General features: G+C 47.9%; 3 protein-coding genes across 5 annotated transcripts in view; all 3 read left to right on the forward strand.

Annotated features, from left to right (window-relative positions):
- Positions 1 to 13,398, forward strand: part of LOC118080191 (uncharacterized) — a 35,589-nt gene extending 22,191 nt beyond the window's left edge. The window contains exons 7-11 of the mRNA XM_088662519.1: positions 2,752 to 3,237; positions 4,219 to 4,369; positions 5,338 to 5,420; positions 5,665 to 5,791; positions 8,521 to 13,398. Coding sequence (XP_088518645.1) covers positions 2,752 to 3,237; positions 4,219 to 4,369; positions 5,338 to 5,420; positions 5,665 to 5,791; positions 8,521 to 9,710 — 2,037 coding nt within the window. The 3' untranslated portion in view covers positions 9,711 to 13,398. The remainder of the gene's footprint in view (positions 1 to 2,751; positions 3,238 to 4,218; positions 4,370 to 5,337; positions 5,421 to 5,664; positions 5,792 to 8,520) is intronic.
- Positions 13,399 to 15,172: 1,774 nt separating this feature from the next.
- On the forward strand, positions 15,173 to 22,065 carry LOC118081278 (uncharacterized). 3 transcript variants are annotated; one of them, XM_088664077.1, is made up of 4 exons: positions 15,173 to 15,334; positions 16,540 to 17,148; positions 18,672 to 18,798; positions 19,821 to 22,065. In XM_088664077.1, exons 2-4 carry the CDS (start codon positions 16,741 to 16,743, stop codon positions 20,774 to 20,776), a joined length of 1,491 nt encoding a protein of 496 aa, XP_088520203.1. In that variant the 5' UTR covers positions 15,173 to 15,334; positions 16,540 to 16,740; the 3' UTR covers positions 20,777 to 22,065. The 3 variants fall into 3 exon arrangements, with proteins under 3 accessions (XP_088520203.1, XP_088520205.1, XP_088520204.1); XM_088664079.1 differs by having other exon boundaries at positions 15,199 to 15,249; XM_088664078.1 differs by having other exon boundaries at positions 15,307 to 16,245.
- Positions 22,066 to 26,890: 4,825 nt separating this feature from the next.
- LOC118080190 (uncharacterized) overlaps positions 26,891 to 27,863 on the forward strand; it is a 51,717-nt gene continuing 50,744 nt past the window's right edge. Inside the window, exon 1 of the mRNA XM_088662520.1 lies at positions 26,891 to 27,037. Within this exon, the coding sequence (XP_088518646.1) occupies positions 26,965 to 27,037 (73 nt within the window). The 5' untranslated portion in view covers positions 26,891 to 26,964. The remainder of the gene's footprint in view (positions 27,038 to 27,863) is intronic.

Genomic DNA, 27,863 nt, shown 5'->3' on the forward strand with positions numbered 1-27,863 from the left:
GAGGGATGTAGCCCAGTGGTAAACTGCGATGGTAAACCTTAAAAAAAAAAACTTTATTGAGAATTCAAAAAGTACATAATTATATGTGCACTAAACATGGTGAGATGTAAATAAAAGAGAGAAAAGGGGGAGAGAAATAGAACCCGTATAGAAGGGAAAATAAAGTGGGGGGGGGAAACGACCCAAAATTCTATACTTTACAAAGTTGTTATTGTTCTTCACCGGATCTTACCCTATTAAAGTCAGTGCTTTTTTTCTTTAAAAATGTTTAGGGGTACTCTCATTTTCCTACTCATATTGAAATACTGTCCCTCAGTGAGGCCAAACTTAAGATTCACAAAATGTTTAGCGGTATGTGTACCCCCAGAAAAAAGCATTGATTACAGTACAGTATTTGTAAGGATGTATTCCAGATATCATTGAATTTGTCCATGGCAAATCTGCGTTTATACGCAAGTGGTTCATATCCTGCGAGTTTGCATAAGTCTTGAATCCAATCGTAGAAGGGAGCCGCATTTTTATTTTCCCAGTTCATCAGTATCAGTCCTTTTGCTGCGGTCAGGGCACGGAGAGTCCGCTTGTATTGTCCTTTGGTAAGGTATATCAATGTGCTGGGCATATAATTCAAGAGGATGTTTTGCTCTGTAAATGTAAGGTTGTTCTGTACAGTTCTGTTGATGGTTTCACTTACTTTCTGCCAAAAAAAATTCAATACAGTATAGGACAATGAAAGAACATATGTTTTAGAGAAGCAGGAGTGGAACTTTAAGGGAAGGGACCACATCTCAGTGATAGGGCATCAATATAGAATAATGGAATCTTGAAGAGTTGGATGGGACCCTGAGGGTCCTCTAGTCCAGCCCCCTGTAATGCAGGAATCTCAACCAAAGCATCCCTGACAGATGGCCATCAGCTTAGAAACCCCCAAGGAAGGAGAGTCCACCACCTCCCGAGGGAGTCTGTTCCACTGTTGAACAATTCTTACTGTCAGAAAGTTCCTCCTGATGGCAAGAAAGTTACTTGCCCCAAAATGGAAAGAAGAAGAAGTCCCAGCAAAGGAAGAATGAATACAAAAACTTGTGGAATATGCAGAAATGGTGAAACTTACTGGAAGAATAAGGAATCAAGACAACATTTTATAAAGGAATAGAATGTTTACAGACAAATTGTAGACAGATCAAAACACTGGCAGGATAATTATAATAACCTGCCGCTACATAAGAGTATATAGTTAAAGAAGTTAAATAAACGAGTAAGATAAGTTAATTTGGATATGCAGAAGATATTAAGAATAAATGTAAGGAACCGCAGAAAGAGGGGGAAGGAAGTCAAGTTTTAAAATGTTAAAATGACTGTGAAATCAGTGAAATTTATATATCAGAAAAGTGTAAATAACATTTGAAAAAGAAAAAAGGAAGTTCTTCCTGATGTTGTCAGAATTTCCTTTTTCGTAACTTGAAGCCATTGGTTCGGGTCTCCGGAGCAGGAGAAAACATGCTTGCTCCATCTTCTGTGGAGACTCGCTGCAGTTTAGCTGGGGGGGGGGTCTTTTTGCCCCACCCGGGGGTTGAGCCTACGTCCCCAAGATGAATCATCTTGCACTGTACCAAATGAGCTGGCCGTCTCCCAGCACAGTGGTACCTCGGGTTACATACGCTTCAGTTTACATACGTTTCACTAACCTATGGTCTCCACTAACCCGGAAATAGTACCTCGGGTTAAGAATTTTGCTTCAGGATGAGAAGAGAAATTGTGCTCCGGCGGTGTGGCGGCAGCGGGAGGTCCCATTAGGTAAAGTGGTGTCTCAGGTTAAGAACAGTTTCAGGTTAAGAACGGACCTTGGGAACGAATTAAGTTCTTAACCAGAGGTACCACTGTATTGCCTGGAGAAACAAACCCAGGAGGGCTGCTGCTTTGAATGTGCTTTAAATGCACAGTACAGGCAAAACATCCATCTGTCTCGCCAGAGTGGTGTATGCTCTAGTTATCTCTAGCTTGGACTACTGCAATGCGCTCTATGTGGGGCTACCTTTGAAGGTGACCCGGAAACTACAACTAATCCAGAATGCAGCAGCTAGACTGGTGACTGGGAGTAGCCACCAAGATCACATAACACCGGTCTTGAAAGACCTGCATTGGCTCCCAGTACGTTTCCGAGCAAAATTCAAAGTGTTGGTGCTGACCTTTAAAGCCTTAAACGGCCTCGGTCCAGTATACCTGAAGGAGTGTCTCCACCTCCATCTCTCTGCCCGGACACTGAGGTCCAGTGCCGAGGGCCTTCTGGCAGTTCCCTCACTGCGAGAAGCAAAGCCACAGGGAACTAGGCAGAGGGCCTTTTCGGTAGTGGCACCCGCCCTGTGGAACGCCCTCCCACCAGTTGTCAAAAAGAAAAACAACTACTAGACTTTTAGAGGACATCTGAAGGCAGCCCTGTTTAGGGAAGCTTTTAATCTTTAAGAAATTAGTGTATTTTAATATTTCTGTTGGAAGCCGCCCAGAGTGGCTGAGGAAACCCAGCCAGATGGGCAGGGTATAAATAAATTATTATTAATATCATCATCATCATCATCATCATCATCATCATCATCATCATCTGTTTTCCTGTCTGCCTTGTTTACAGGAAGAAGCCTAGTTCTCAGCGCTGACCAGCTAATGTTCACTGACTTCAGAGTGGGGGGGCGTGTGCCGCAAAAAAAGACTGGCCTATCTTTGCCCAATTTGTCCCCCTTCCCCCCAAATCCTTATGGTTAGGAGGAAGATGGCAGCCGGTCGATGAGGCTTTTTGAGCCCTGCTGGGCGTCTGATTGGAAGCGGGGCCAGAAGATGGAAGGGAGAGGCACGGCTGCCCCCAAAACAGGAAGAGCCCCACAAAATGTCAAGACTGTGAGCAGCAGGGGGTTCTGGGAAAGGGTGGCGCAGAAGGAGCTGGCTGGGGGCACCCACAGTCCACATGCCAAGTGCCAACGCTTCAGGGGGGTTGGCTACCGGGGTGACCAGGGACCCCGAGAGGTTTGCAGCCAACTCCACCACCTTTGCCATGAGTGGCTGAAGCCAGAGCAACACACCAAGGCTCAGATGCTGGATTTAGTGATCCTGGAGCAGCTCCTGGCTGTCCTGCCCCCAGAGATGGAGAGCTGGGTGAGGGAATGTGGAGCGGAGACCAGTTCCCAGGCAGTGGCCCTGGCCGAAGGTTTCCTCCTGAGTCGGGCAGAGGAGAAGACGCAGGAGGAGGAGCAGGTGAGAGAGAGTTTTGTCCTGGTGCTTCCAAGGTGCTCAGAACATCCAGTTTTAGTAAGGGGCAAGTTTAGACACAAAGCAGTTTAAAATAAAATTAAAAATCAAGACTCCTTGTGCTCCGCTCCGCTTCCCCTTTCTTCCTGCCCAGGGCAGCCTCTGCCCTCTGTCTGCCTCTCAGAGCTGGCATCACGCGGATGTGGTCTGTGGCGGTAGCCTCTCCTTCTTGCCCGCTCTCCAGCAACTGCTACCGGTACAAGGAGGCTGGCAGCAGAGGCCACAGAGAGGCGATGGGATGCTTACCGCTCGAGACAAGCGCCAACTCATTCTCATCCCTGAAGGAGTGTCTCCACCCCCATCGTTCTACTGAGGTCCAGCGCCGAGGGCCTTCTGGCGGTTCCCTTGCTATGAGAAGCCACGTTACAGGGAACCAGGCAGAGGGCCTTCTCGGTGGTGGCCCCTTCCCTCCCTGTGGAACGCCCTCCCACCAGAAGTCAAAGAGAACAACAATCACCAGACCTTTAGAAGGCATCTTAAGGCAGCCCTGTTTAGGGAAGCTTTTAATGTTTGATGGATTTCTGTATTTTAATATTTTGTTGGAAGCCGCCCAGAGTGGCTGGGGGAACTTGGCCAGATGGGCGGGGTATAAATAATACATTATTATTATTATTATTATCATCATTATTATCCCTGAGCTTGGAGGCAGTGGCACTGGCGGGGGAAATAGAGATGTTCCAAGATTGAATCTGGGCATGGGATGGATTTCATCACACTGGGACTGTCCCTGTAAAATCAGGGCAGTTGGAGGGTATGAGAAAGCACCCAAGGAGGGTGCAAAGCAAGGTGGGCGAGGGGTGTGTGGCCTGGAGAGAAGGTTGGGGAGGGGGCGTGGCCTGGGGAAGAGTCTTGCTGGCCAGGTATGGAGGCCCTGAGGACTCATGCCCAGCTCGCTGCCCTGATATTCCCCCACATCCTTATCTTAAGGTTTTGCCGCTGCTGTTTTACGCAAAGGGCCTGTTAGCAGAAGTCGCTGCTGAGTTCCCCGAGGCAGAGGAGACATCGCCAAAGGATGCCACCCGGAGGCTGTTGTTCAGGTGGATCGTGCAGGAGGGCGACGGAGGGGCCGGCATGCCAGGTGAGGGCGAGAGCAGATATTTTGCCACTTGGCCTCCCTCTGCTGACTGGGCTCAAAATCCCCCAGGGCTGGTTTTACGTTCCCCTTCATCGCTACATGAGGGGCGTTATTCTGCAGCCTCTCCCCTAAGAAATGCGTTAATGGTTAGGAAAGCACCGAAAAGCGGTGGTGGTGGATTCGAATCCCGCCCTGAAGCCCATCACCATGGCAAGCTTTGCCAACCTGGGGCTCTCTGGATGTAGTTGGACAACTCCCATCATCTGTGTTGCTGTAAGGAGTGGAATCATAGGGGCTGAGATCCCTTTGCCCACCCCCACCCCCAAAAAAATATTTGAGAGGGCTGGGCCCCCCTCAAGTTGCCGGGCATTGCCGTTCAAATGGTGTGTGATCTCCGCTTCTTGTGATTGATTATGGGGGGCAGAGCTTACCTGCCCCCCCCCCAATATTTTATGAAAGTTGGCACAAGTGGAAACTTAAAAAGCAATTGCACTGTAAATCTGCTTCCACAGCCAGCGGCATAGCTAGCTGGTGGGGTGTTCAGTGCGGTGCGCACGCCATGCAGCCAGGGGGCAGGGTGAGCCATGGCAGGGCGCACTGTGTGGAGCCTCTCCGCAGCCTCCCCCTCAGGAGAGAGGCATGGCTCAGGCACGCTGCAGGCCCTGCGGTGTGGCACCCATTGCCCCCCCACCTCACCTAGCTACCAGTGGCGTAGGAAAGGGGTGTGTGGTGGGTGCGGGAGTTATATTTTAAAAATGCATATTTTTGCCATTTTGTCACCCCCCTCAGTGATGACACCCGGGGCTGCCCACACCCAGCGCACCCCCCTTCCTTCGCCAGTGTCCACAGCACTGTAATGTGACGAAACCTAATTGTGCCCAAGAAACAAAAAGTGTTGCCTTTTGTTCTGCAAGTCAGCGAGATGCATAAACGCTTAGCAGGGATTTCCGCCACATTTGTGTGAATTGCAGGTGGCGCAAAGTCGCTGGGAACGGCTACGGAATCGTCTCCTCTCCGTGGCGGATCAGAAGCAGCCTCTTTGCAGCTGGATCCGGTAAAGGACGGATCACTGGACAGATCAGATCGACTGGCTCCATCCCTTTCCCCTCCCCTGCAGGCTGAAGAGAATCTGCCTCTTTCCCTTTGCTTGTGTCAAAGCTCCACATGGGGGGAATCCTCTGTAGGCCCATCCATGGAGGCGGGATGATAGAATCATAGAGCTGAAAGATATCCCCAAGGGTCATCCAATCCAACCCCCTGAGGAGGAGCTGTTTTTTATCGTCTCCTTTCCCTTCCAGGTTCCGGTGACGTTTGAGGAGGTGGCTGTGTATTTCACGGAGGAGGAGTGGGCTCTGCTGGATCCGGGTCAAAGAGCCTTGCAATGGGAAGTCATGGTGGAGAATTATGGGAATCTAGCCTCTCTGGGTAAGGCTCCTTAGAATCATAGGATCATAGAGTTGGAAGAGACCACAAGGGCCATCCTGTCCGTCCCCCTGCCAAGCAGGAAACACCATCAAAGCATTCTTGACATGTGCCTGTCAAGCCTCTGCTTAAAGACCTCCAAAGAAGGAGACTCCACCACACTCCTTGGTTGCAAATTCCACTGCCGAACAACTCTTACTGTCAGGAAGTTCTTCCTAATGTTTAGGTGGAATCTTCTTTCTTGCAGTTTGAATCCATTGCTCCGTGTCCGCTTCTCTGGAGCGGCAGAAAACAACCTTTCTCCCTCCTCTATATGACATCCTTTTATATATTTGAACATGGCTATCATATCACCCCTTAACCTTCTCTTCTCCAGGCTAAACATACCCAGCTCCCTAAGCCGTTCCTCACAAGGCATCGTTTTCAGGCCTTTGACCATTTTGGTTGCCCTCTTCTGGACATGTTCCAGCTTGTCAGTATCCTTCTTGAACTGTGGTGCCCAGAACTGGACACAGTACTCTAGGTGAGGTCTGACCAGAGCAGAATACAGTGGTACTATTACTTCCCTTGATCTAGATGCTATACTCCTATTGATGCAGCCCAGAATTGCATTGGCTTTTTTAGCTGCTGCATCACACTGTTGACTCATGTCAAGTTTGTGATCTACCAAGACTCCTAGATCCTTTTCACATGTACTGCTCTCAAGCCAGGCGTCTCCCATCCTGTATTTGTGCCTTTCATTTTTTTTGCCCAAGTGTAGTACTTTACATTTCTCCTTGTTAAAATTCATCTTGTTTGCTTTGGCCCAGTTGTCTAATCTGTTAAGGTCATTTTGAAGTGTGATCCTGTCCTCTGGGGTATTAGCCACCCCTCCCAATTTGGTGTCATCTTCAGACTTGATCAGGATGCCCTCAAGCCCATCATCCTTCTTTCCCTTTGGTTGATAAAGTCCGTTTCGAAATCCTAGATAGATAGATAGATAGATAGATAGATAGATAGATAGATAGATAGCATCCTTGGACGCAAGCCTAGGTCCTTTGCGAACCTGCCAAGAGAAATCCCATCGCAGAGCACTTTTGTGTCTGGAACGGATGGAGAATCTGAAGCTAAGGGGCCCAATCTGGTCCTCCAAGCCTCTCTATCTGGCCCCGTTTTTCTCTAGGCCACGAGGCCTTCTCATGGCACCCACAAAACACCTGAACCCCCCTCCCTTGCTGCCCCTCGCTTGGTCCTTAGGTGCTAAAACCAGGTCCCCTTTTCTTCTTTGAAAAGTACATTCAACTGGAAGAGGAAGCCAGAAAATTGATGCTCTGCCCCACTTCCTTTTGGAGCTCTATGGGCTTTTTTAGGCTCAGGTCAATTTCATTGGATCCGAGTTTTACCACATCCTTTGGGAAGGTGAAACACTTGCGCCCGCACTTTCTTTGTTTCTGCCTCTCCTGGGGGAGGTGGGAGAAAAGTGGCCGGAGGGATTGGAGCCCAGAGCACTCATTCAGAAATCCAAATGGGCCTTAAAAGAATGGCAACCCCTGGTTTTGGTGGGTGATGAGCCACACTGTGTCTCCGTGGATCAGGGCCATTACGGCGCACTCATTTAAAGCCGGTAAGCCAAGGTTATTCAGCACATGGTTGGATCCGCCTTCCGTTTTGTCTCTCACAACAGCAGATAATTGGGTTCAGCTCCTAGTTTGATGATCCATTTCTCCGTTTCCAAGCACAATTCAAAGTGTTGGTGCTGACCTTTAAAGCCCTAAATGGCCTCGGCCCAGGATACCTGAAGGAGCATCTCCACCCCCATTGTTCAGCCCAGACACTGAGGTCCAGCTCCGAGGGCCTTCTGGCGGTTCCCTCCCTGCAATAAGTGAGGTTACAGGGAACCAGGCAGAGGGCCTTCTCGGTAGTGGCGCCCGCCCTGTGGAACGCCCTCCAATCAGATGTCAGGGAGATAAACAACTGTCTGATGTTTAGAAGACATCTGAAGGCAGCCCTGTTTAGGGAAGTTTTTAATGTTTGATGTTTTAATCGTGTTTTTAATATTCTGTTGGGAGCCGCCCAGAGTGGCTGGGGAAACCCAGCCAGATGGGCAGGGTATAAAGAATATATTATTATCATTATTATTTAAATAAGGACTTCTGTCTCTCCTGAGCACCCCAAGCATTCTGCTTCACTGGATGTCTCCCACTGGGTTCCAGTGTGACGTGAGAGGGAGAAAAACCTCTCTCTCTCCACACTTTCTCCACACACTTCTATTGTGTCACCACATTGCGCGCCCAGTTATTCCTCTTTGTGTAGAGAGAGGGAGGGAGGGAAGAGGGGACAGAAGGGAAGTGAAACCTGACCTCTCGTCTTCATAAATAACCACAAAAAATGGGGGCACTTACCCGCGGCCAGCTAATCTGCCAGGCCTTTGGCCAAGGCACAGTCTGACCCCCTCTCTCCTTCTGTAATCCTCAGAGAACAGGCATCACCAAACTGCGGCCCTCCAGATGTTTTGGCCTACAACTCCCATGATCCCTAGCTAACAGGACCAGTGGTCAGGGATGATGGGAATTGTAGTCCAAAACATCTGGAGGGCCGAAGTTTGGGGATGCCTGTCATAGAACTGTAGCCCAATGGTTGCCATTAATTTGATTCTGAATTAGAATGTATTTTAATTACTTAACACTGTGATTTTATGTGCACTGTGCTATTTTTGTTATTATTACCTTACTAGTGTTCTCCCCCTAATCCAGCAGATGACGCCTGGGTTAACCGGAATGAGGACAAGCGTCATGGAGCATCCTTTAAAAGAGCCCAATGTACAGAGGGGGAGGTACATAGAAGGACAACTGAGAGCAAAGCAAAAGAGATAAAGTGGAACAAATCTTCTGCTTTTGAAGGGACGTTTCCCCCTCAAATAACAATTCAAGGGGAAATGAGCTGTGCGAAAACGTCATTTCCGGAGGCCGGCTTTGACGAGGCAGAAACCCAAGAAGAAAGGAGTGAAGGAAAGAAAAAGATTGAGTGTGATGTGTGTGGGAAAAGCATTAGTAAATCGCACCTTAACGAACACAAACGAACCCACACAGGGGAGAAACCGTTTCAATGCTCGGAGTGCGGGAAGAGCTTCAGCCGGCGGGAGCACCTTACTTCTCATCAGAGAACCCACACAGAGGAGAAGCCCTACAAGTGCTTGCAGTGTGGGAAAAATTTCAAACACAGGAAAAATATGACATCCCATCAAATTATACACAGTAGGGGGCTAACCTGCAACTCCTCGGAGTGTGGAAATTGCCTCAGTCCCAGCCTTACTTTGCAGCACCATGCTCTGGAGAAACCATTTGGATGCTCAGAGTGTGGCAAGAGCTTCAGTCGGAGCACAGACCTGAGGTCACATCAGAGAATCCACACAGGGGAGAAACCGTACTCGTGTTCACTGTGTGGAAAGAGCTTCACCCACAGCCGAAGCCTGAGCTCCCATAAAGTCACGCACACAGAGGAAAGACCGTTTGAGTGCTCAGAGTGTGGCAAGAGCTTCAGCCGGAACACCAGCCTTACTATTCACCAGAGAATCCACACAGGGGAGAAACCGTATACATGTTCCCTGTGCGGGAAGAGTTTCAGTCACCGAAGAAGTCATGCAATCCACCTAAAAGTCCATGCAGGGGAGAAACCTTTCACATGCTCAGACTGCGGGAAAAGCTTCATAGGGATTTCGTACCTCAAGACACATCAGAGAATCCACACTGGGGAGAAGCCGTATACGTGCCCTGTGTGTGGGAAGAGCTTCCGGTGGAGCACACACTTCAAGGAACACAAAAAAATCCACGTGGAGGAGACTCTGGCGAATCCTAGAAATGCCTGGATTGTGGAGAAAACTCCCAGGAGAGCACAGATGGTCGTGTCAGGGGATTCACTCCCAGGAGAAAGGAGATATACATAGACTAGTGCTTTTCTGCCCAACTAAACTGTACTGTCTGACAGAGAATTCACAACAGGAGAAAGAGTGAGTGGGGTGAAGTGAAGGAGACGATTTGCTAGCTCCTCCGGAGCTCTTTTTATTAGCACAAAATGTAGAACCAGACAAATACATTTTGGACTGTGCCCTTTCACATCCTCCAATCACGAGGTTGTGGGGTGGTACAAAGTTATTTTGGTACCTGTTTCCACAGCATCACTTTCCCCTTGAACAAAGTTTTTAATCTAAAGCAGACAAAGGTCACAGACAGGGCACGGCAGACCAAATAGGAAGCGAAAGGTGAGACCAACGGCATGGCGTTCTGACAGCTGTGGGCCTGTACCTGGGCGATGGTTTGCCTTGCAGCCAGAGGTCAAGCCTTGGCTTATCTGCGGGCGGTGGCGTGCCTCGCACCCGTGGCCGATTCCTACAGTGGAGTGGGTGGGTGAGCAAATATATGCTCAAACTGTGGCAGAAAACTCCATCAGTGTGCAAGCTATAGAGAGAACGTGAGCAATAAATATAAGATACAGTCACACCTCGGTTGTCGAATGCTTCGGGAGCCAAACATTTGAGTTTTCAAATGCCAAAAACCTGGAAGTCAATGCTTCCGTTTTTTAACGTGCCTCAGAAGTCGAACGGCTTCTGTTTCCCCGTTTTCTCAATGGAATTTGCCAACCGCCCATTGCGCCTCGGTTGTCAAATGTTTCGTAGGTCGAACGGTCTTCCGGAATGGATTACGTTCGACAACTGAGGTACCACTGTATATTGTAAGATGATACCTTACAAATAGGGCTGGGCGATATCCGGTTTTCAACATTGCAATATATCACTGGTTAAACATTGAGATATACTGATATATCACAATGTCTGAAATAAGGATGGAACTCGGTAGATGCATTGGCTGGCTTCACGGTTTTCTCCACATTGTGATTTTTGCATAGCGCACAAACACACATCATGAGGGGTGATATGATAGCCATGTTCAAATATATGAAAGGATGTCATATGGAGGAGGGAGAAAGGTTGTTTTCTGCTGCCCCAGAGAAGTGGACACGGAGCAAGGGATTCAAACTACAAGAAAGAAGATTCCACCTAAACATTAGGAAGAACTTCCTGACAGAGCTGTTCGACAGTGGAATTTGCTGCCAAGGAGTGTGGTGGAGTCTCCTTCTTTGGAGGTCTTTAAGCAGAGGCTTGACAGGCATATGTCAGGAATGCTTTGATGGTGTTTCCTGCTTGGCAGGGGGTTGGACTGGATGGCCCTTGTGGTCTCTTCCAACTCTATGATTCTATGATTCTATTCTATGATTCGCGATATATTGCCAGGTGAAAAATTATGAAACCGATATCACGAAATGGGCTTCAAACCAGTTTTGGATGATATATAGATATATTGCCCAGCCCTACTTACAAGAAAGAAATATCTTACAAGGGCCATGTAGCCCTGAGATTTTATAGACGACATACAAATGAGACCTTCAATAAATGTTACAGTGTGGAGTCCAGTTTACGGCACTCCATTCCATTCCAGGTTTTCCAGGTTTTTTCTCCACCTGCTGGTCAGTATTCTGTGCCTGCTAAGGATGCTCAGTCTTCAGTGAGATTGGGGGGGGGGATTCCTCTCCTTTTCTAACCTTTTTATACTTCTGAAAATCTTGGGGTCGTCCTGAGACCCGCTGGTACCTCCTTGTGGATGAGTGGTATGGTTTTTGGTTACTTCTCAAGGTCCCTAGTGCCTACATAAGTCTGTGCTACTGAAGGGTTGTAGCTCATCTGCTTTGTCCCAGCTTCTCCAGGAAGGGCTGTTGGTGAGATTCTGAAACCCCGGAGAGCTGCTGCCAGGGTTACTGAGCTAGATAGTATGATCATAGAATCCTTGGTAGCAAATTCCACTGCCGAACAGCTCTTACTGTCAGGAAGTTCTTCCTAATGTTTAGGTGGAATCTTCTTTCTTGTAGTTTGAATCCATTGCTCTGTGTCCGCTTCTCTGGAGCAGCAGAAAACAACCTTTCATCCTCCTCTATATGGCATCCTTTTATATATTTGAACATGGCTATCATATCACCCCTTAACCTTCTCTTCTTCAGGCTAAACATACCCAGCTCCCTAAGCCGTTCCTCATAAGGCATTGTTTCCAGGCCTTTGACCATTTTGGTTGCCCTCTGGACACGTTCCAGCTTGTCAATATCCTTCTTGAACTGTGGTGCCCAGAACTGGACACAGTACTCTAGGTGAGGTCTGACCAGAGCAGAATACAGTGGTACTATTACTTCCCTTGATCTAGACGCTATACTCCTATTGATGCAGCCCAGAATTGCATTGGCTTTTTTAGCTGCTGCATAAGGCAAACTGTATAAGGCAGTTTATGAACTGTATCTAGCTTACGGATTAGAAGAACTCAAGATGCTTGCATGATTTAACCAGCACTGGAGGTAAGGGAGCATATGCTCCAAATTTGATTTCCTTAATGGCACAGTCACTGAATCATAAGAGTTGGAGGGGATCCCGAGGATCTTCTAGTCCACCCCCTGCAATGCAGGAATAAACTTTACTGTTTTCAGTGGCCACCAACATTTTAGGCCTATGGGCTGTCATGAGTGCTGTTGGTGTCACCTCTGCTCCTCCCTTTCCAGGATCAGCTTCCTGCCCCAAAGAAGCAGGAAGAGAGCATGTGTGAACACAAACTTCACTTTTGCCTGGGATCGGTGCCAAAACAAAACAAAACAGATCTGGTAGAATGAATCTGAGCCTTGAGAATCATAAGAGAGTCTGGACAGCACGTGGCAAACTTCCTCTTTAAAAAAAGATAACCACCTCCGTCACTTTATGACTAAGGGGGCTGCGAAAGGAAGCTCAGATTTATGTTTGTGACCCCTGGCTCAATCTACACCTCTCTCCCCCCCCCCCAATTTTAAACTTCTTAGTGCATCAGTTTGCCTCTTTGCCAATAGTGTTTTTTGAGACTGGTGAAAATGTTAGAATTTGGCTGGGGAGCCACGTGACATGCTCAGAAGTGTAATTATTGCTTAGAGGTTTATTACGATGCCAATACTTCGTGTTCCATTAGCTAATCTTTTGGGGTCCTATCTGTACACCCCAAAGGGACAAGCTTTGCTTGTTAACCTGAGAGGCTCTCCGCAGGGGGACTTTATACCTCCTCTCTGTCACGCTGATCTGTGCTGGATGTTTATGACGTACAGTGGTACCTCGACTTACCAACGACTTGAGTTAGGAAGGTTTCGACTTACGAATGAAAGCCGCGGCCGGTTTTTAGATGTGGTTTTTTTTACTTACGAATTTTTAGATGCGGTTTACTCGACTTATGAATTTTTTTGAATATTTTTCCCCCAATGCATTCCTATGGGGAAAGCCGCTTTTTTCGACTTACGAATTTTCCGACTTACGAATGTGCCTTCGGAACAGATTAAATTCGTAAGTCGAGGTACCACTGTACTTTCATTCCTTTTTTACTTCCCCTTTAGCTTGGCAAGCAGGTACCATTAGAATAATAAAAAAGAAATCTTGGGTTGTCTGTCCACTCTGATTCTTTTGTGTCCTTTATTTAGGTGGGTAATATTAAGTGTTGTGTTTTGCCTCTGTCTCTTTCCTGTTGTTTGCAGTGTTCTGTTTTAGTTTAGTTGTTTGTACCAATAAAGCGATTTTAAATAGATTTCATGTCGTCATTGTCATCGCTGGTGACCCAAATGAATGACATTATTCTTATTCTTATATCCTGCTTTTTTGTTAGACTGGAACTCAAGGCAGCCTACACACATTGAAAAAACACAGATAAAATACAGAATGTTCAAAGCATATACAATAGTTTAAAAGGAATTAAACTGCAATAGAATTGACACTATATAAAAATTCCATGCATGACCATGGGGGGAATGCTGGGGCTGGGAGTCCAGCCATATATTTTAAGGACTGATAAGTTTTGTGCTAAAAGCAAAGGAAGGGAGGATCTGGGCTTTATTCATACAACCATAGAATAGTCTTTGGCAATCCCTCGTAGCCGAGTAAGATTGTCTTCCATAAACACGGTTTTAACAATGGGTCCATAAGTGACTGTGGAAGCCAATTCTGGATCCACACGTCCTTCCACAGTGGGGACATCGGTTTCCAGGCGGGAGTTGATCATAGTGAGGGTATGCCAAGCAGGGCCATCTTAAGCCCATCCAGCGCCCCCTCCAGCGCCTCTCCAAGGGTCTGGGAGTGCTAAGCGGACCGTGGCAGCAGCGGGAGGCCACCTCGAGGACTCCACGCTGTGCCTCCTCGTTTCCCCAGCGCTGGGTTCCGCTCAGTCAAGCTTCGCCACCAGCGCGCGCACCGCGGGACCAGCAAGAGCTGCTTGGGCGCTGTGCGCACGCTGGTGGCGAAGCTCGACCCAGCACTGGGGAAACGAGAAGGAGGCGCAGCGCGGAGTCCTCGGAGAAGGAGCACAGTCCTGGCCAGATCGCCGGAACCCTGCGCTCACTTGGCGCCCTTCCAGCGCCCTCCAGTGCCCAGTGCCGTGGTTCTCCGCGCCACTAGCCTCTATGGCTAGGACAGGCCTGTTGCCAAGCATGCCTTCCTCTTAGCACGTTTCTCCCTTGCGTCCTGCATTCGAGCGTCTTCAAAGCCCATGACACCTTTGGTAAAGGCTGTTCTCCAACTGGAGCGCTCGCAGGCCTGTGTTTCCTAGTTGTCTGTGTTTATACTACATTTTTTAAGATTTTCCTTGAGAGAGTCTTTGAACTTCTTTTGTTGACCACCAGCATTACGCTTTACATTTTTAAGTTCGGAATAGAGTAGTTGCTTTGGAAGACGATCATCAGGCATCCGCACAACATGACCAGTCCAACGAAGTTGATGTTGAAGAATCATTGCTTCGACACAGGTGATCTTTGCTTCTTCTGGTGCACTGACATTATTTCGCCTGTCTTCCCATGTCATATGTAAAAAATTTTGGAGACACCAGTTGATGAACTATTTCAAGGAGCTGGAGATTGCAATGTTTCACAATGTTTCCATGTTTCACAAGTGTACAGTAAGGTTGGTAATACAATAGTAAACAAGAATTTTGGTTTCCCTGCGAATGTCCCGGTCCTCAAACCCTCGGCACTTTAATCGGGAGAAAGCTGCACTGGCAGAGCTAGAGTTGGAAGGGACCTCCAGGGGTCATCCAGTCCAACCCCCTGCGATGCAGAAATCTCAGCAAAAGCATCCCCGACAGGTGGCCATCCAACCTCTGTTTAAAAACCTCCAAGGAAGGAGATTCATTCCCTCCCCTTTCAGTGAAACAGAAAGAAAAAGAGAAAGAAAGAAAGAAAGAGCGCATCTTCAGCGCTCTTGCAACCAAAGGGTTAAAGCGAGCGAGTCCCGGTTTTTAGAAGGGCTTCCCGGAAGGGTCGAGCCAACGAGGGGAACGTCCACTTCCGGTGCCCCTCCTTTCCCCCTCCCTGGGGAAAGCGGAGTTTGATTCCCCCCCCCCCCGCGGCGGCCTCCGGAGGGTCCGGCGGGAGTGCGGAGCGCCTTGCGGGTGCGCGGCCGAGCAGGGAAAGGAAGCGAGGCTGGAGCAGCGGCTCGGAGAAAACAAAAGGCAGAGGAGGCACCTGAATTTCGGGGTGGGGCTGCTGACTAGCACCCAAATGCACCTCCTGTTTTGCAGGAATGTTCACATGCTGCGCTCAACGATTTTACAGTTTTGTGCACCCAGGCATGCAAAAGGCTCGCCCGCACGTTACGCTGAACACGGGTCCAGGCTGCCTCGGCTGACGTGACCAAGCGTTTGTGTGAACGACCGTACCCGTGTCGGATTGGCCCTAATTGCGGTTGCAAGCACGGATAATGTGCTCGTTGAACGCAATGTGATGTTGCCTCTCCGAAGATGGGTTGCCTGTCTCTGCAAACCTCTTGTGGTCCCTCAGCCTCCTGGTAGCAAAAATGCTCGAGAGCTGCACAAATCGACAAGTGTAATGTGTGAATGCAGTTCTCTTTGCTAATCCAGGAAAAGGGGGCGGCATATTCCTGGGGTTAGAGTTTGGGACTATTGTTCCATTTGAATGTGGGTGCAAGCCTGGGAGAGTACCTGTAAACCGGTTATACTAGATATAATTATGCTAGATATAAGAGCTGTTCAACTGTGGAACGGTCTCCCTCAGGAGGTTGTGGACTCTCCTTCCTTGGAGGTTTGTAAGCAGAGGTTGGATGGCCATCTGCCATGGGTGCTTTAGCTGAGACCCCTGCATTGCAGGGGGTTAGACTAGATGACCCTGGGGTCCCTTCCAACGCTATGGTTGTATGATTAGGAAAATCTAGAAGCAGCCAAGCCTGATTTAATTAGCAACTACTGTATGTTAAAGAAAAACAAAACCGCAAATATATCAATGGAGTGTCTTAACCTGCTCTGTAGAAAGAATCAGGAATAGCTGGAGTTAAGAAAGGATCATTTGCTTTTATAATGTGTGGAAACAGCTGCATATGGAGAGTGTTGAAAAGCATAGATAGCTCTGGGTGTGAGCCATTTAATCAAAAGGTACAGTAAAGACGTTTATTTTTGTATATCCTATGTTTCTTTATGGTCAGTGAAGTATTTTTTTCTATTAAAAACCCTGTTAAAATCTGAAAACCGCAATAAAACACACAAATTGTTAGGAATGGGGCACTGCTAGAATTGCTGTGTTTGACATTGTACGTACCTGTGAATGAGATTAAAGGTTTTGATCTGTGCCCCTTAAGCGTAGGAAGAGCTCCTGCTTCCCCTCCCCGCACAAACACATATATTGTGTCCCTCTGAATTTTGGTGTTTTACCTGTCTTTATTTTTACAGAAGAAGAAACCCGAGTTGCTAGCTACAAATCCATTTTGCTGGAAATACCTTCCCATTGGGTGGACGTCCTAGTTACTCTCAGAAGGACCTTGCTCACCTTTGCTGGACTTGAACCCTACTTTGAAAATTCATACAGTGAGAAAGCGTCAACAGAGCAAATAAGATCCTTCTGTTCTCACCGGGTGCCGTGCTAGATTGCGGATGGAAGAACAGGACTTTGCCAGCCCTGATCTGGAATTAAGCTGCCCTGCCACCCAGTCTGGGAGCAGAGGGCAATTCCGGGAAAGGAGCCTGCAGAAGATGCCGGACCAAAAAGCCCTTGGATTGGATGTATGTTGCTGGAGGTTCAGGCATTTCTGCTATCAGGAGTCTGAGGGACCAAGAAAGGTCTGCAGCCAACTCCGCCACCTTTGCCATCAGTGGCTGAAGCCGGAGAGGCACAACAAGACCCAGATCTTGGACCTGGTGATCCTGGAGCAGTTCCTGGCTGTCCTGCCCCCGGAAATGGAGAACTGGGTCAGAGATGGTTGTCCAGAGACCAGTGCTGAGGCAGTGGCCCTGGCAGAAGGTTTTCTCCGGGGCCAGGCAGAGGATGACAGGCAGGAAGAGGTAAGAGGGTTTCATCCTGGAGGTTCCTAAGGGTTGAGTCATTCCTAAAGCAAGTGGTGCGAACTTAGCTAGGACCAATAGGCCTTCCCATTTAGCCTGCTGCGGCCTCGGCCCAGTATACCTGAAGAGCGTCTCCGCCCCCACCGTTCAGCCCAGACACTGAGGTCCAGCTCCGAGGGCCTTCTGACGGTTCCCTCCCTGCGAGAAGTGAAGTCACAGGGAACCAGGCAGAGGGCCTTCTCGGTGGTAGCGCCTGCCCTGTGGAACGCCCTCCCATCAGAGGTCAAGGAAATAAACAACTATCTGGTTTTTAGAAGACACCTGAAGGCAGTCCTGTTTAGGGAAGTTTTTAATGTTTGATGTTCTGTTGTGCTTTTAATTCTGTTGGGAACCGCCCAGAGTGGCTGGGGAAACCGAGCCAGATGGGCGAGGTATAAATAAGTTGTTGTTGTTGTTTTTGGTCAAACGGCACCCACCTGCTCAACACCTGATGTAGGTAAGGAGGCAGGTGGACCAATCAGCTGGTGGAAGTGTGGTGGACGGCACAGACAGAGATGGGTTATGTGACATCGGGTGATTGACAAGTGGGTGGCTTCGCCCATCTGTCAAACGCAGTGTTGGATCCAGACCCCCCACTCTTGTCTTCTTGCTGCATCGTTTCCAGATGCAAGTCCGTTCTCTTTTGAGGGAAGTCACCTGGACAATATTTTCCCAGCCTTCTTGGGGGAAAATGCAAGGGCATTTGGGGAGAGGTTTTCTTACAGTCTAGGGCAGGTGTTGCGTTCCAGCTCCCATCAGCCCCTGCCGTCGTGACAAAAAAGGAGGCAGAGTGGGAGTTGGCATCCAGAACCTCTGTAGGGCAAACAAGCTCTGGAAAGCTGGATGATGATGATGATGATTTAATTAAATTTGTACACCATCCTTCATCTGAAGAGCACAGGGTGGTTCACAACATAAAAATACAGGAAAGCATAAAATACATAATAAAACAAAAGCAAAGGGAGAGGCATGTGTAAGAGACTCATTTAGAATTATATTTCGGGAATGAATGATTCCTGTTCTTATGTAGCTGCATTATTTTTATACGTTCTGGATGTCCCATCATCACAAAGTATTTGTGCCCTGTGTTATAAAACAAGCACTGCTAGGAATTGTTTCTCTTTGTTTCCCAATGTATCAATTAAAAAAAAAAAGGGTGTGGTGCAAGCAAATTTTTATTTGGCCTGGAGAAAAAAGTTTGAGAACCACTAATGGAAAACGAATGTCAAATATTGGGGGTGATCACGGCCATCTCTTGGTGAAATATGTTTATGCTCCTTAAAAAAGAAAAGAAAAGATACCCATCACTTTCCCAAGACACTCTCTCAGTATCCTTAAATGCTTCTGGGAATTGCAGCTGGAGAGAATGTTGGCGGATTTAGCAGGACTATTGGGTTGGCCACTGTGAGAGGCTGGGTTAGATGGGCCTTGGGCCTGATCCAGCGTCCAGACTCTTCTTACCTTCTTACCTGCTGACATTTCAGGTGTCGGGGCGGCACCTGGAGGCGGCAGTGACTTTCCCCAGGAAAGAGGAAACTTTGTTCCAAAATTCCCAGCGGCACCTCGATGGGGAGTTTTATCCAGAGAAGAAAGAGGAAACAAGCGTGATGGGTAAGGTCAGATTTTTCCTGAACTCTTTGGGTTTGTATTGTTTTGCTGAGTTTTTATCTTTTTTCATCAACTGGCTGCTACACATAGGAAGTTGGAAAGTTGCCTTGTATGTCTTGCATGCAAAGCAGACTCTCTACCCCTGAGCTTCCTTAAAAGGTTCTAGTCCTCATTGTTCTATGCGACAAACTGCTCGAATAAGAGCCTAGGAAGCTTACCAAGTGGTCCGTTTTTCTCAGTATAGTGGTGCCTTGCTTAACGAATGCCCTGCTTAACGAAATTTTCGCTTAACGAAAGGTTTTTTTTCTAGTGGAGGTTGCCTCGCTAGACGAATTCATTTTCGTCTAGCGAATCGCGGTTTCCCATGGGAATGCATTGAAATTCAATTAATGCGTTCCTATGGGCAAAAAAAATTAAAAAAAATTCAATGCATTCCTATGGGATTCGCTAGACGAATTTTTTCGTTATAAGAAAAGACCCGTGGAACGAATTAAATTCGTCTAGCGAGGCACCACTGTACTGAGAAAAGTGGCAGTATCTGTCCAAGGTTTCAGGCATGGATCTGCCCCAAGTCTACCTAGAGATTATTTACAAGGTGAATTACAAGGTCTAATCAGTCTGCAAGAGATCCCCTTCTGCACAGTGAAATAAAAGTGATAGCAACTTCCTGTTTTGAGCTACCGGTAGCCACTCCCAGTCTCTACTGAATCTCAGATTTGCTAATTGATTCCAGCTTGACGGCTTTGAGAACTTTTTTTTTTTAAAGGTCAGCACCAACACTTTGAATTGTGCTCAGAAACAGACTGGGAGCGTGTTAAGCACCTTGAGAACAGGATGCTGGACTAGATGGGCCTTTGCCCTGATCCCAAGGCATAAGATTCTTGTGTCCTTCTGGTTGGGGAAAGAGCCATTGGTTAGATTAGAACCGGTTTTCAGACATTCTCTGTAGCAGGGCATTTTTGTTCCTTGACCTGAAGGTTCCATCACTCACTTAAATACACTTTTCCTTCCCTTAATTATCACAGGTGACGATAGGCAGGAGAGCGAGGATGAGGTGGAACCTCGGGAAGTATCGGCAAAAAGAGGCGAGCGTCTGGAGATGCCCGAGAAAGCTGGAGCTCAAAATTGCTCAGAGACAGAGGAGGGAAATTGGTGGGGTGATCATAATGGGGATTCGTCTATGATCCCAGTTCAAAATGAGAAAGACAGTGGGAAGAGAGAGTATAATTGCCCTATATGTGAGAGCACCTTCAGTAGTGAATTAAACCTGGAGGGACACCAGCGAACTCACACCGGGGAGAAGCCATATAGGTGTCTGGAGTGTGGAAAGAGCTTCAATTGGAGCACGAATCTGATTAGACATCAGATAATACACAGAGGGGAGAAACCTTACAAATGCACAGAGTGTCGTAAGAGCTTCAACTGGAGCACACACCTTATAAGACATCAGAGAATCCACACCGGGGAGAAGCCGTACATATGCCTGGAGTGTGGGAAGAGCTTCAGTTCGAGCACGAGCCTGGCGTACCACCAGAAAACCCACACAGGGGAGAAGCCGTACAAATGCTCAGACTGCAGCATGAGTTTCTGCGTCAAATCCAGCCTTATGAGACATCAGAGAATCCACACGGGGGAGAAGCCGTACAGTTGCTTCGACTGCGGAATGAACTTCACGGCCAAGTCGGACCTCACTCTGCACCAGAGGGTCCACACGGGGGAGAAGCCGTACAAATGCTCCGAGTGCGGGAAGAAGTTTGGCCGGAGGATAAACCTCACTTCCCATCAGAGAACTCACACGGGGGAGAGGCCGTACAAATGCTCCGAGTGCGGGAAAAGCTTTCGTAACACGTCGCACCTCCTTCGGCACAGGCGGATCCACACGGGAGAGAAGCCTTATAAATGTCTGGCCTGCGGGAAGCAGTTTAGTCGGTGCGAGCAACTCACTTCCCATCAAAGAATTCACATTGGGGAGAATCCCTAAAAGCACATGGAAAGTGTTTCAGTCAAAATGCTGCCCTCGCTTCACATCAGAGAAGTTTGCTCCCATAAAACAGTAAAAATGGACTCCAGGAGGAGGAGCTATGTGAGGCTTACGTCTTGAGTATTATTATTATTTATTGAATTTATATACCGCCCTATACCCAGAGGTTTTAGGGTGGTTCACATAAAAGATCACAATATATAAAATCAAAGTAAAAACAATAACCCAATAGCACACGCATGCACACACAAAAAGAGCCGCATTTTAAAAGGGTACAGGATGTCGATCAGGTCAGCCAAAGGCCTGGTTAAAAAGAAACGTTTTTGCATGGCACCTAAAGGTGTATAATAAAGGTGCCAGGTGAACTTCCCTGGGGAGAGCATTCCACAGACAGGGAGCCACTGCAGAGAAGGCCCTGTTCTTGTGTTGCCACCCTCCTGACCTCTTGAGGAGGAGGCACACCAAGGAGGGCCTCAGATGATGATCTCAGGGTCTGGTTAGGTTCAAAGGAAAAGAGGTAGTCCTTGAGGTATTGCGGTCCTGAGCCATTTAAGGCTTTATAGGTCAAAACCAGCCTTTGAATTGGGCCCGGAAACTAATTGGTAGCCAGTGTAGTCGGAACAGGATCGATGTAATATGCTCAAAGCGTCTTGCTTCAGTAAGCCGCTGAAATCTGCACTAGCTGAAGTTTCCAAACAGTCTGCAGAGGCAGCCCTATGTATAACACATTGCAGTAATCTAACCCTGAGGTTACCAGAACATAGACAACAGTAGCTAGGCTATCTCTGTCCAGATAGGGGCGTAGCTGGGCCACCAGCTCAAGCTGATGGAAAGCACCCTGGGCCACTGAAGCCACCTGAGCCTTGAGCGACAGCAAAGGATCCAGGAGTACCCCCCAAACTACGAACCTGCTCCTTCAGAGGACGTGTAACCCCATCAAGAGCAGGCGACCTTCTAGCCATCTGCTCTAGGGAACCAACCATCAACAGTGCCTCAGTTTTAACTGGATTGAATAGGTGTGGTTAGGATTGTGAAGTAACCTGATGGGCTGTTAAGAGTCTTAGCAAAATGGCCCGGATGTCCCTTGACGGCACCAGCCTTTGGAATGTGCCCCCGCTTCGGATTTTTTTGGGGAGGAAGGACAAGACACGAGGTGGGCGTTTTTCCAAAATCACCAGGGGCTGAAAGCGCTTAGCTGGAGTTGGTCAAAACAGCATAGGATTTGGGGTAGCCTTGTTTCCAGATTGGTCTCCTTGTATTTCTGTAAATAAACAATGTCTAGAGTGACACCCCTGTGTTTCTCTTGCTTAACAGAAGCTAAACCCCACAGGCTTCTCTCTGCAATTCCTACTGTTTCAGGGAGTGGGGAATATTCACCTATACAGCAGCCATTTAATGGCTGCTATAGCTCATAAAGATTAGAGACCGGACTTCTGCAGTGGATACCAGCCATGGCAGCCTACAGGTGCCTCTGAATACCAGCCGACGGGAATCGCAAGTGGGGAGGGTGCGGCTGTTGTGCTCAGCTCCTGGTTGTTGGCTTCCCCTTGGGCCATTTGGCTGGACACAGTGAGAACAGGATACAGTGGTATCTCTGGTTACAAACTGAATCCGTTCCGGAGGTCTGTTCGTAATCAGAAACCGTTCTTATCCTGAGGCGCGATTTCGCTAATGGTGTTTCCCACCACACGTGCCTCCAGCACACGATTTTTGCTCACATCCCGGGGCAAAGTTCGCAACCAGGAGCAGCAACGTCCAGGTTAGTGGAGCTCATAACCCACAGCGTGCGCAACCAGAAGCGTGCGTAACCAGAGGTACCACTGTACTGGACTAAATATGGCAGCCAGGCTCCAATTTGCCCCCCCCCCCACGAACCGTGATTCTTCTTTAAGATAATAGTTATTGAGTTTCATTCATGATGAACTGCTTTTTTTAATTTTACGGCGTTTCCACTTCTTTTCTCACATTGCACTGTGATTTATTGATTTTTTAAATGTAGATAAATGTAACTTCTCAGTGCATAAATAAAAATCTCCAAAAGTCCGATTGTCACCTTAAGTTATAAGAGGATAGGTCGTGGTTCAGCAACAGAGTACTTGCATTGCATGCAGAGGGTTCTGGGTTCAATCCTGGTATCTCTAGGTAGGACTTCGATAGGTGCTCTGCCTTAAAACCCTGAAGACCCACCACCAACCAGTGTAGCCAAAAGCCCAGCGTCTGTGAGGATGGCAGAGCTTCGGGACTCTTCCCCCCCCCCCGCCCTCGTAGCTTGACCTCAGTGTCCAGGCTGAACGATAGGGGTGGAGACGCTCCTTCAGGTATACTGGGCCAAGGCCGTTTAGGGCTTTAAAGTTCAGCACCAACACTTTGAATTGTGCTTGGAAACGTCCTGGGAGCCAATGTAGGTCTTTCAGGACTGGTGTTATGTGGTCTCACTGCAAGGTTGTTAGGAGGATAAAACTGGGGGAGGAAGTGGGGCGCAGACTCTAGCTTCTTGCAGGAAAGGCAGGAGATAAATGGAATAATAATAATAATTTTTTTAAAAACAAAACAAAACATATCTCTCTGAAACACTGGGACTCTAGTTCCCAAGAATTTAGCCTTGTCAATTAGTGAGCCAAGAAACTAGTGCAGTGCAAATTCCTTGCTGCAATTCAACACACATTCTCCCTCTGCAACCTGTAGAATTGGGTTTCCGAAATTGGTCTGCAAACCTCATCCAGGTTTATCATGGCATGCCTGGTTGTTGTTTTTAATAAATGCAATTAAAACTTCACAGTGCATTACAATTGCTACAGCCTACAACCGACAGATTAATAATAATAATAATAATAATAATAATAATAATAATAATAATAATAATAATATGGTCCCCTAAGACCCTCAGGCATTTTCAAGTGGATCATGGGAGGAAACAAAGTTTGGGAACCATAGAGATGGAAGGGACCCCGCTGGTCATCTAGTCTAATCCCAGCAGTGCGGGAATTGCAGTTAAAGAATCTGCCTGACCTCTGTTTTAAAACCTCCATTGAAGGAGTTTCCACCACCTCCCACCTGCTGTAGAGTGTATATATAATTAGGTATCACAGCAAACTTTTGCAACTCCACGCTGAACAGAACGGGACTTACTCCTAGGTAAAAATGTGTATGGGATTGCAGCCTATTGGGCTCTGCCACCTCTCGCCATCTGATATTTGGACACTCTTAATTTTCTTTTTTCGTTTAATTTGTTTTTGGGACTGTGTGGAACCGAGTTCAGCTACTGATTGATTGATTGTGTGACTGCGGAAATGGATAAAAGCCCCTCCTCCAAACAATGTCTATCATCAGTGTAGGTAAGGAAAAATAATAAATTTAATTTTTGTCATCTACAATAATGGCTTATTTATTTTATAGCTCAGTACATTGTTTATTGGGATGCGGGTGGCTCTGTGGGTTAAACCACAGAGCCTAGGGCTTGCCGATCAGAAGGTCTGCAGTTCGAATCCCCGCGATGGGGTGAGCTCCCATTGCTCGGTCCCAGCTCCTGCCAACCTAGCAGTTTGAAAGCACCTCAAAGTGCAAATAGATAAATAGGTACCACTCTGGTGGGAAGGTAAACGGCGTTTCTGTGTGCTGCTCTGCTTCGCCAGAAGCAGCTTCGTCATGCTGGCCACACGACCTGGAAGCTGTACGCCGGCTCCCTCGGCCAGTAAAGCGAGATGAGCGCCGCAACCCCAGAGTTGGTCACGACTGGACCTAATGGTCAGGGGTCCCTTTACCTTTACCTTTACCCTGTTTATTGCTTACATTTTATGGATCAATTGTCTCGCTAGATAGTAAAATTCACGCTAAATTGCTGTTTTAGGGGTTGTTTAAAAATGTCTGGAACAGATTAATCCATTTTGCATTACTTTCTATGGGAAAGCATGCCTTGGTTTTGGAACACTGTGGTTTTGGAAGGGACTTGCGGCATGGATTAAGTTTGAGAACCAAGGTGTACCAGTGTAATTATAAATGCCACTTGCAACACAAGATATATATGCTTAACCCCTTTAAAGCACCTGCAAAGGTATCCCCACCCCACATAAGTGAAAGACATCAGAATCTGCCTGTATTCCACCCTCCCTCCAATTGTCACTTTGTTTTCTAAGCCTGCATTCATAGACTTAATCATCTAGGTTCTGCCAGCAAGTTCAGGGTTGACTTACAGGACTATCCTAACCATAAATGGGTCATTTAGTCCCAACTTCCTGCAATACAGGAATTTCAAATAAAGCATCCGTGACAGATGGCCATCTAAGCTCAGTTTAAAAACCTCCAAGGAGAGTTTACCACCTCCCGAGGGAGAGTATTCCACTAGATCACGGGTGTCAAACACAAGGCCCGGGGGCCAAATCCGGCCCGCCAGACCTCGTCATGTGGCCCGCCGAGCGCCCCAGCCAGCGGGACCCAGCAGCGGGACCTTGCTGCTGAAGCGCCGCGCCGACAAAGCGCCGACAAACAGCTGGGGCCTGGGGTGGTAGAAAGGCGGCGGGAGCAGCGCTGCGTGGAGCGCCCCGAGCCACAGCAGGAGAAGGAGGAGGCAGCTTGCCGGGTCAGCGCCCAGCAGCGCCGCACGGAGAGTGCCGAGCCTCTGGGACGCAGCAGTGCTCTGTAGCACTTTGAATCGTCCTCCTCCTGCCACGGCTCGGCGCCTGGAAACGGCTGCTGCTGCTGCTGCTGCTGAAGCACAGACAAAGCACCCAGCAGCGCCGCGTGGAGCTGCATGTAGAAGGACCCCAGCATCTCCAGGTACCAGTAGCTCTGCAAAGCTCCTGCATGAAACCCTAGCGAGCCTCCACCACCCAGTGCAGTTACCAAAAATCATTTTTCAATAAATTGTACAATAATTGTACATTTGAATATCTACTTGCCATTATTCTGACTATGTTTCTGCTTTCAGAGCTAGTTATTACTGACATTATTACAAAAAAACAGTAATAATTGAATGCAGTGACAATAATTTATGATAATAAAGAGTGGACACATAGTCCTACAGATACAACCGGCCCTTTGAGGGTGACCAAACTGCTGATGCGGCCCCCGATGAATTTGAGTTTGACACCCCTGCACTAGATCGTAAAGACAAGCCGACAAGCAAACCTCGTAGCAGTTTGCAAAAAGGATTAAACAAAGAAATTATCGGGGGGAAGGTTGTTGAAAACAAGAATTTAAAACCTTCAAAAGTAATGAAAACCAACAATAATAATAACAACCCGTGATAATTAGGGAATAATAAAAGGAGATTTTATTAACAGCCGAACTTAAAACATTTTAAAAAACCCCACATACTTCCCACACAAAGTAAGACTTGAATTGAAAGGACACGGAATTTATTTATTGGATCGCAGGTTTCTAAAAACTCATCGATTCCTAAAAAGGTGTCCCGATGAGCAGCTGTCAAAAAAAGGGCGGGGAGAGAAGTAGTCTAGAAGCAGCCTGGAAGTGGTTTCTCAGGGCAAGAGATGTACCTCTCTGAGGTTGTTTTTTTTAAAGTCAGTTATGAAAGAACCATTTCTGGGAAATCAGCTGAGTATAAAGAAAGGAGAGTTTCGACTTCGGGTTTTGGCCGCTAGAGGGCGCTGCGAGACAAAAACCGCCAGAAAAACCCGCAAAAAAAAAGAGAAAAAAAAGGAGCAGCTGCGTGTACACGTAGTTCGTATTTAGTAGAGGAGGAGAAGCAACGCGAGAGAGGCGAATAAACTTGTATATAAATATGGAGGAAATATATATGGAGTTTTTTCTCTCTCTCCCTTGCTCGTATTATGGGAGGTTTTCAATGCTTGATGTTTTAATTATGTATTTAGATATATATTTAGATATATCGAAACCTGCCCAGAGTGGCTGGGGAAACCCAGCCAGAGAGATGGGGTATAAATACCGGTAAAATTATTAATATATTATTATTATTCCCAGCGAGGAGCTTCAATCACCTTCTCTTTCCCTCGCCAGTCTCGCTCCCAAACTTGCGCCTCGAGGTCTGCCCAGCGACCGCTGTCGCCATCTGCGCACAGATTTCCGATTGGCGGAATATTATCCCCTCGCCCAATCCCGGCTCCCGCTGCTGATGGTTCCGCAGGCGGGGCAGAGAGCGGGTCTCAGAGCGCCGAAGGGAGAAGGACGCGGCTAGAGGAAGAGGAGGAAAAAGGAGCTTCGTTTGGGGGGAGATGGGGGTCCTCCTCCGCTGGCCCCCCCTGATCCTGTGGGCGGCTGCCCACCTGCTGCTCCTGGACTGCGCAGGTAAGGACTGCGCTCTGGGGCGGGGGGAGAAAATAATTGGCACTCAGCCCTCTATATAAATTGAATTTCGTGGGCACTGGGAGTTTCTGGTCCGAATTGGATCCGGATCCCTTCCCAAACATCTGCTTCCCACTGTGGCTTGTTTTGTATGCTGTCCGGGGCAGGGACCGCTTCACTGCTTGGCTCGTAGCTCAAGCAAAGAACAAAACAAAACTTGAAGGTGTTGGCAGGATTAATGGTGGGGAGAGTGACTCGCATGTCCCGTCTCCCTGCAGCTTCGTGTTGACTCTGGTTTGTGTTGTGTGTGTGTGTGTGTGTGAGAGAGAGAGAGAGTCTTTACTCTTCTATTTTCTACCTTCTCTCTTCTAATCTAACCCTCAGCCGCTCTTAAAAACCCAGCTATGATCTCATGGGGGTCCTCCTGCGCTGGCCTCCCCATATCCTGTGGGCGGCTGCCTACCTGCTGCTCCTGGACTGCGCTGGTCAGTATCTCAGGGGGCCAAACTGGGGGGCAGAGCACCTTTGCCAGGGGCGGGGTGGAAGTTCCCTGTCCGGACTCCGGATTGGATCTGGATCCCTTCGCAAATATCCTTGCCTCCCACCCTAGGGATTTTGTGCGCTCTGTATGCCGCATGGGGCAGAGACCGCGGCCTTACTCGGCTCGCACAAAAAAAGGCAGCCCTGCAAGGGTGGCAGGATTCATGGCGTGGAAATTAATTCGCTTGTTCCGCCCCCTCGCACGTTTTGCTGCTTCCAGGTGTCATGGAATTCTACTCAATATTGACCCAGAGCAGAACTCCAACGTATAGTTAGCAGAGTAAAAACT

Source organism: Zootoca vivipara, chromosome 2 (assembly GCF_965207765.1).
Source record: "Zootoca vivipara chromosome 2, rZooViv2.hap1.1, whole genome shotgun sequence".
Taxonomy (NCBI): Eukaryota; Metazoa; Chordata; class Lepidosauria; order Squamata; family Lacertidae; genus Zootoca; species Zootoca vivipara.

What these genes read in the sequence shown, in the direction of transcription:
- LOC118081278 (XM_088664077.1), top strand. Translation starts at nt 16,741, where the DNA reads ATGGAAGAACAGGACTTTGCCAGCCCTGATCTGGAATTAAGCTGCCCT. An exon ending in AGGATGACAGGCAGGAAGAG is followed by an intron (nt 17,149 to 18,671) that starts GTAAGAGGGTTT and finishes CTGACATTTCAG; the next exon opens with GTGTCGGGGCGGCACCTGGA. An exon ending in AGAGGAAACAAGCGTGATGG is followed by an intron (nt 18,799 to 19,820) that starts GTAAGGTCAGAT and finishes TAATTATCACAG; the next exon opens with GTGACGATAGGCAGGAGAGC.